We start from the raw sequence: 8,819 nt of genomic DNA, 5'->3' as shown, positions 1-8,819 counted from the left end.
AAAGCATCCATACCAACCACTGAGAGGAATTCATTTTAATTTGTCAAAGAAAAAAAAAGAAACCTTTGTGTTATTTTAGGAGGCCTGGCCTGGGCTACAAATGACTGCAGAGTGCCAGACCCTCCACAGAGCATTGGATTACACTCCACACCACAGTCTGAGACAGCCCAAAAAACTGCTGGATTTTCTGTTACTAAACAGCTGGGGCTGAATTAGAACGAGAACTTATCCTATAACCAAGCCCATGAGTCTTTTGACTTTCTCCCCTTCCCTCTTCTGGTCCCCCATGATAGTAAGTAAAGTAAACCTTTTTTCCCCTTCTACTCAGGAGAAGCATAAATATGATTTTCCCCTTGTGTGGCCCAGAAACAAGTACAACTACTAGTATAATAAGTAGGCAAAGTGAAAGGACAAACCTTGGGATCAAAATCTGATTTGGCACATGAGCATTGGGATATAGCAGGCGTCCAATAAAGCACATACTAAAACTGCTGTTTACAATGCTGACCCATCATATTGGCCAGTGAAAAATGTAGGTCCAGTTCTGCTCCCTTTGCTGTTACTGTCAAAACCCCATTTGAGCTCAGTGGGTCTCAGGTTGGGCCCTAAATTAGTGGCTATTAAAGAAATAAAATCATACAGAATATGTGAGCTTTCAAATGATGACCTTAAATTAGGCACAGCATAATAGCGTCTGAGAGCACTGGGCCAGGCAGATTGCTTGGCACTATATTTTCTTGTATTAGACAACACAAAGCTATTTTTAAATGCATACTATGTTTCCTAGAACCAGATTCCTCTTGCCTGTCCATAGAGGGGAACAGGCCTACCTCCTCTGTGGTCTTGTGCCTCATTTCTCCTTGACACAGTGATTCAGCTCATATGGAGATAGAAAAATGCTTGTTCTTCACTGTCTTTCTCTACCTCCCACTCACCATTGCAGCCAAGAGTTTCTCCCTGCAGGAGAAATCAGGACATAAAATTGTGTAGAACTGGAAGGTATAAGTAGACAACACAGAAGCATAACTAAAACTTGAAGCTGGACAAATTTGGACTGCAAGCGAAGCACAAATTTTAACAGGATGGGTAGCTAGCTACCGGGAGATCTTCTCACTGGTTGTGGTAGATTCTCCAATAGTGAGAATTTTTAAATCCAGATTAATTTCTCTTAAAATATATGCTCTACTTCAACCAGAAATGAACTGAGGGAAGTCCTGCACATGTCACGCTAGAGCATAAATTAGAGGATCACGTTGGTTTCCTCTGGCCTCATAAGTTATGAATTGTTGTGAATAGACCTCATCAGTATCGGGGACCTGCATTTTTTGGGGTCCAAAGCTCTCACTTGTTTGAAGGTAAGGCCCCCACAAACAATTAAGGAAAAATACTATGAGCAGATCTTGAGGGTATCTTTCTTTCCAAACAATCCCTCCTCTGGGGAATCTCCATGGGAAGGGAGGATATGGGTCCCAGCTCTAGGTTGAGGATCCAATCCCACATTTATGTCTTGTATCCACAACTTGTTCTGCACCCTAATCTTGCATTAGCATCAGTGGAAGGCAGGATCATTCCCTTGAGTTTTCCACAGTAAAGTATTAAGGAAGCAATGCACATCTGTATGTTTAATGAGGTTAATCTGCCTTGTAATAGGATATATTTTGAAAAAATCCTAAGAAATAAAAGCATTGCCCTGTTTTTCTTTATTCATTTGAGCTTTTGCCAAGCCCCGGGTACTGAATCTGTCCCAGCATTCAGTGAAATTCCTTCTCCCTCTCACTGCTGGAATGCTAAGGACCGAGGCTGGAAGGATTCCTTGGACAGACATTTCTGATTAAAGCCTACGTTAAGAAGTTTGAGTCAGGGCAGCTCAACGCCACTCCAACTCCACTCCGTGGTGAGCAGCAGCAGAATGGTGCTCCGTGGAGCCTGCCTGCTCCTATGCCTCTTTTGCCTCACACAGGTTACCATCCAGCAGACCCCCAAAGTCAAGCAAAAGCCAACAGCCAAGAAAGGTAAGGAGCCACATCCTATCCAGCTGGAAACACTGCAAGGGGTGATCTGCCCACTCCTAAAGGAAAAATCCTACAGGATTTTATAGGGGTGAAGTTGATGGGGTTCTATACATGTTGAATTGCATTTTATGGAACTTATTTTAAATTCGGGTAACATTTAATAGAGCATTTCCTTTCTGTAGGATTTATTTGAATCATCCCCTAGAGAATGATGCAGCATATAATAAAGGCAATTGCTTGTTAAAAAAAAATCCACCCAAAAGATTATTATCTTCTATTAAATTCTATAGGACCATTTGTTCCAAAATTCATGTAGCAAATGATTACAAACCTCTCTTGAATGCTCTTCCAAAACATTTCCTCCATTAAAATATCAATTTTGGTGACCTTCAGTCTACCCAGTTCCAAATTAGGAGGAAAATGAATGCCAGATAATGGACAGTTTATACAGATTTGTAGGCAGAGAGGCAGAGATTTATCCTGGGAAATGAATACAGAATGCATTAAATAGCAGCAGGTATCTCCACATTTTTAAACCAGTTGCCTCAAGTGTGTGCTATGATATGCTATGCTATACATGTTAGATAGATCTACATTGTAAAAGTTATTAGAAAATAACATATAGCAAAAATAAATGTGTTGCTTTTTTCTTCCTGTTCAGTCTCTTTTTTTTGCATAATACAATAATTTAGGGACTAATTCAGGCGAGTAACTGATGATGGTTGTAATGGGCTCATTCTCCAACCCATATAAACTGTGATCCTTTCAGAATAGCTATCTGACTGAATTCTTTTTTAACTCTGGGATTTCTATTTTGGAACAAACTTAAGGACAGCATTTAAAGAATTCACCTAGCCAGTCTTCTTCCTCCCCCCACTCGTTCTTTTTTGCAGATAGCTGTGTTAAAATGAGAATTTTCTCAGCTTTTGATTCTGCTTAACCTTTCAGTGAAGTCCCTAGATGTGTTTATTTAAAACAAAAAAACTGTATACTGCAGCAAGGATCGTTAGTACTATACACTCGATTCTCCACCACTGGTGTACCCACACCTTGTACCAACAGGGGCGTGTGTGCTTCTTGGAGGCATTTGTTTTACTCATAGCACTTGAATCCCTTTCCTTGTAACTGTTCAGTGACAATTGGGCTGGAGGAACAAATAGAAAGCCTCAAGGCTCCTATTGATAGAAAAGTGGATTTTCAACTGAATTAAAACCTAACTGAATGAAAAGCCTAATTGTCCCCTATGTGCCTCACAAGCATCCCTGTACCAGTAAGCAAAGGGTGGAGGCAGGACTCCTTCAGCTCTCTGCCCTTCTCCAGACAATCCCTGTTCAGTTGATTGCAAAAGTCCACTGGCCTCTCTTACCACAACTAGCAACAGATCCAGCAAAACCAAGCAGTCGTCCTAGGTAGTGATGGGCAAAGAGCAGGGCGGGGGGGAGTTAGGTTGGTGGCTGAACAAAACAAAACAAAACAAAACAAAAAAAAAAAGGTTTGGGTCAAACTGAACACATTTGTTTCTCTCTCTGCTTTATTTAACCCTTGCTTAATTGTAGATCCGTTGCTAAATGAAAAAAAATTCAAAACTTTTTTTTTGAAAAATGTCAAAATGTTTTAATTTTTTTAATTGTTTTTCTCATTTATTCCAGACAAAACTATTAACTAAGTTTGACTGGAATTTGTGAACAGTTTCAGTCTCCTTGAAATGGCATATTGTGGGAAACTTATTTTTTTGGCCAAAAAAGTCCACCTCTGGTGTCAGGAGCACTGTGCCTTTTCATTCCTCTGTGATTGTCTAGCACTGCAATGTTCTTGCATTCACGTTACAGCCAGAGGAATTGCTGACATTCAAGAATTTGGGTCTTTCCTGTCAAAGTTTCATGTCCAGTGTAGTGCCATTGGACAGAGGAAACATTGTCCATCTGTTTAATTACAGGACTGATTACATGAAGATCTGGTTTCTCCTCCGGACTACACCACAAACTTTTTGCATGACCCTAGGCAAATCTCTCAACCTCTTCAGCTAGGTACAGACATTCGAAAAGCCCGAGGTGGAATTGATCTAGGTTACGCAGTTTTCTTAAGCAGCGTAGTTTAGATTGATTGTAAACAGTACACACATTCGTCCTCTGTTGGGGTAGGAGGGTGGGAGGGTGCGGGAAGCAAATCTTAGACTGGGTTCCACCATTCTTAAACCAGTCTGTGAGCACCAAACTTCTCTTCTGTTTCAGATATAGACTGGTTTCTGATCACTTATACCAGCAAAAGTGGAATGTCTGTGTCTCACCTTCTTGCTCTGAGTCCCCATCTAAAACATAAAAATAACGCTGCTTACCTACCCCAACAGGGATTACATTTGACTAAGTAATTAACATTTAGAAAGTGCTTTTTTAAGAGTGACAGGCCTTGAATCATGAGAGAAGGTGGGCTCTTGAAGTGCAAGGTTTGCATCCAGCTGCAAGCGTCTCTCTAATTCTGTACATGCATATTTTGCTTACACATTATCCCTGGTCTATAAATGAAAAGGTTTCTCCCCATCAGTTGTGTAGCTGAGGAGAGTGGTTCACTAAATGCCTCAAAAAGTTCACAGATATTTATGCAAATGTGTTAAGTTTCCTTCTCTCATCTAGTGAGTATTCCTGGGATAATTTTCTTGGTAGGAATATTTACAAAAATAGCTCCTTTTAAGGGAAACATTGATACAAAGTGGTTTTTTTAATTTAAATAATAGAGCAGTCCTACCACAAATCTGCAGAATAAAAGCATATTATGCCCAATCAAAGATAAGCAACACACATCAAACATCAAATATCATAGCTCATAAATAAGATACATATTGCAAATTTAGTAAATATATCTGAATAAATAAATTAGAGAAAGCAATGGGATGATTGTGGTAAATTTGTAGACACCAAGTACAATATCTGCAAATCTGTAATGACTACATACAAGACCTGTGAAATTGCTAACAGTTATGACCCAGTTTTTTTTTTCTCCGATTTCTTTTTCATCTTGTTTGTGATAGAGTTTGATATGGATCCTTGTGGCTTGCTACAAAGAAGGACCTAATTCCAGCTCCCACAGAAAGCACTGGCAACATTCCCATTGAGGGAACAAAAGCAGGCTGTAATAGATTTGATCATAGGCTAAGGAAATAAGACTTCACTAAACAACAGCATGGACAAAAAAAATGTCACAGCAAAAAGGGGAAAAATCATTTCAGTTAATATAAATGAAATGCATTTTTATGTTGAGATGCAACATAAGTACTGCATTGAAAACAAGCTAAATGAGAGGAAAAAATACATCCATTGTTGTTTTTAGGGAGCGTTATTCATTTGCTATTGGTGTAGCAGCTGTCATCTCCAAGCTGCCAGAAAGTGTGCACACATGAGTTTTTGGCTGCTGCATGTGGCTCCACCAGTGCAGATACACTGCCACAGTGTGAAGTCTGTTTTGGGAGGGAATCAGCTGCAGAATGGTCCATGACAGCTGGGTGAAGATGTAGGAGTCTCTATACACGCCTTCAGCCAGCCAGCAGCAGCAATCTTACTCTACTGGGGAGAGGTAGAGTAACTCTGCCTGCAAAGAGGAGGGTTCTGCAACTGCAGTAGAGCTTTGGTTGCAATCTTTGTAGTACAGAATAGGCCTAAATTATGTTGGTAACCCCATGTATTCCAGAAAGACTAACTAACTGTCTGAAGATGGATTGCCCACGCTGGGTTGTATTAACAGGGAAACTGAGGGAAGGGATTCTACTGCTTTGTGTGGCACCTAGAGTCCGGTGTCCAGTTTTGAGCCCCAGACTTCAAGAAGAACATGGACAGATTTGGAAAGAGTCCAGTGCAGAGCCACAAAACTGTTTAGAGGTTAGGGAAGTGTGACTTATGTGAAAATCCTGGAAGAACTAGAGTTACTTAGCCTGGAGAAGAAAAGACTGAGGTGGGATTTGATAACAGTCTTCTAATACCTGAAGGCTGATTATAAAAAAAAATGGGGTTACCCTTTTTTTCCTGTAGTGGTAGGGGACAGGACTAGAGCAATGGCCTCAAACTTCAGCAAAGGAAATTTAGGTTGGAGATTAGGAATAATTATCTGACTAAGAGTAGTAAAGCATTGGAATAGGCTACCTGGAGAAATTGTGAAATATCCATCCCTGGAAATTTTCAAGAGCCAGTTAGATAGGCACTTGGCTAGGGATGCTTTAGTCAGGGTTGCCTTGAGAAGGAAGCTAGACTAGGGCTGAAAAGCACCGTACAAGATTATCTACTTTCCTATGATCCTAAATAAGGAAGAGAGTGTCATATCAATGCTTGTTCTTCCTAGACTCAATTATTGAAGCCCTTACGGTATATTTCTTTGTCTTAAGGAAATTTGTACAACTTTTAGAATTATGATACTGGGTTTTTGTGATCAATTTTGTGACAATGATCCTGGATTTCATTATTAACATGATCTATTTCTGACATATTTGGACTCCTGTAATAGAGTGGGCATAACATTTTTTCCAGACAATATATAATTCAACAGTGGAACTTCATTGTCATAGGAAGTCATGGTGGTTAAGTTCTTACCAAGAGGCTAAACAGAGATGATACATTTACATGGATATTAAGACACCAGTTTTTATCGTTGTTATTAAAAGATAGGGAATATTAAAAATCATTCTTCAGAGGCTATGTAAGCTCCTAACTAATAGCCATCAGGATGACAACTTGTGAGGGTGAGGAAATATGCCACACCTGGTGACCATAAGTTTCTTTTATCAACTTTTGGTGCTTCTGGTTTTGATGCAGTATGGTAACTCACATGTGGCTACAACAGGGCTGATTTAAGAAAGTCAGGGTTGGACATTTCTGAACATGAGACATCCTAGGGGGTTATAAGATTACTCCTGGTCAGAGGCAAGCTATAAAAATACAGAAGACAGAGCAGCACACAATCAGGGAAAACTTTTATTTTTCAACGCGTATAAAGTTTTCTCTGCTTCCAGGTAAGAAAAAAGACTCTTTCCTGTGAGATGGAGAGTCCTGGTTTCCAATCCCTGCTCTAACAACTAATTAATGATCATGTAATGTAAAATGCATAAGCAGTCCTTGGTGCAGGGTCTGGAACCCAGGACTACCTTTTCCCAGATGACTGACTGCCCTACTCACTAGACTACAGAGCCATGATAATGCCTGTGCACCATGTCTGTGGACCAACACAATTATTCCCTGCAAAATGGAATGCTTCAACATGAGACACTGTGGCGGGACACTGTGTGCGTCTGCCACTTTAAGGGCCAGAAGACAGCAGCCAGCAGGTGCCTGATGAGGGCAGCCATTTTAGATTCAGGGCTGCCCATATAAACAGGGCATTTTGCTGCTAGGAGCTGAGGCAACAACACTGCCTGGTTACAAGGCTGCTGGTATCATCTGGAGATAAGGGAGGAGCTTAGGGGATGGTTTGGAGGCTCCTGGTCCTGGGCATGACCTAAAACTGTACCCTGCCAGGAGTGGGTGGCTTGGTGGGGCTCTCAGTGGCGCGGGAGCCCCCAGGAAATGCCAGGCCCGTTACCACCCCGGTGAAAGGCGGGTCGAGGCACCTTAACCCCTAGCCCCCACAACCAGGTGGGTTACCCCCTTTGTAGGGTCTGGAAGGTGGACCCCCAGAGAAAGAGAGAGAGTCGGGCCATAGACTCACGCCTGTCTGGACATCCCCTGACTGGCCCATGTTGGGGCCAGGACCGGAAGGGTCGAAAGGCCGGGGCCCACCGTGAGGGATGCCCAGAGCCAAGGGCCTGGGGTTCTGACTGGCCTGGAGGTGGGCCAGGGCTAGTAGCCGAAGGTCCCGGGGGGACTGCACCTGTAAGGGGAAAGCAGTTCAGGGAGTTATGCTGCCCTGGATGAAGGCAGAATAGGCTGCCTGAAGAGAGGAATCCAGGCGGGGTTCAACTAGTAGGATTCTGGGGCCCGGTGCGGGGCCGGTGATATTGAGAACATCTGGATGCCATCTGTGAGGCTCGGGCTGCGGTGTAGGGGAGGAACGGAGCCGCAGATAGTGCCCCCTGGCATTGGGGCAGGAAGTGAGCAGCTTCCCCCTTAATTCACATCAATGAATTAATTACCAACAAGGCATGATGGGTGAGAAGGCCCAGAAACAGGTGGGCAGGCCACAGGGAAATCGGCCTGAGAAAGGCCCCCTGTTACAAAGACCAATGCAAAAAATATCAACGGACATAAATTCACAGATGGCACACATCAGCTCTGCCTAACAGGGCACATCTACACGAGCCATTTATTGTATAAGCCAATTAACTGCGCAGTAAATGCCTTGGTGTCTACATGTGTGGCCCTATTAGGGCACACAAAACTAAACTCGGCAGCAGGGTAGTCTTGTAAAATATAAGTACTACACTGTTGTGGACAGTTTTTGTGTGCAGCAGCACATGTGTAGATGCTGCCCTGGTTGGCTGGGGCACAGGGTGCCTCAGTGCAGGACCCCCACGCTAAGGGCACATTGTGCCCCAGCCAACTGCTCCACAACACATGGAGGCTGGCTGCTCCCTGCGTCTCCATGTGCCCCAGCGGTGGCTTACGTGGAGATGGGGGAGCGGCCCTTGACTGGCTGCTTCCCCATCTCCCTGTGCCACTCTGCAGCTGGCTGGGGCTTGGTGTGCCTCAGCCAGCCCCCTCCCCGCAGCACATGGAGCCCAGTCAGAGCAGCCCTGGGCTGGCAAGTTGCCCCGCTGGATCCCCTGCCAACCTGGACTGCTCTGACTGGGCTCCACGTGGTGCACACCAGTAAACTCTGGAGCAATATTGT

General features: G+C 43.2%; 1 protein-coding gene across 1 annotated transcript in view; it reads left to right on the top strand.

The window, feature by feature from the left end:
- The first annotated feature begins 1,737 nt into the window (after positions 1 to 1,737).
- Positions 1,738 to 8,819, top strand: part of CLEC3B (C-type lectin domain family 3 member B) — a 16,311-nt gene continuing 9,229 nt past the window's right edge. The window contains exon 1 of the mRNA XM_006020650.2: positions 1,738 to 2,012. Coding sequence (XP_006020712.1) covers positions 1,910 to 2,012 — 103 coding nt within the window. The 5' untranslated portion in view covers positions 1,738 to 1,909. The remainder of the gene's footprint in view (positions 2,013 to 8,819) is intronic.

This window comes from Alligator sinensis, unplaced genomic scaffold, assembly GCF_000455745.1.
Source record: "Alligator sinensis unplaced genomic scaffold, ASM45574v1 scaffold54_1, whole genome shotgun sequence".
NCBI lineage: Eukaryota > Metazoa > Chordata > Crocodylia > Alligatoridae > Alligator > Alligator sinensis.
Note: the sequence above shows the minus strand (reverse complement) of the source record. Positions and strands in the feature narration are given on the sequence as shown.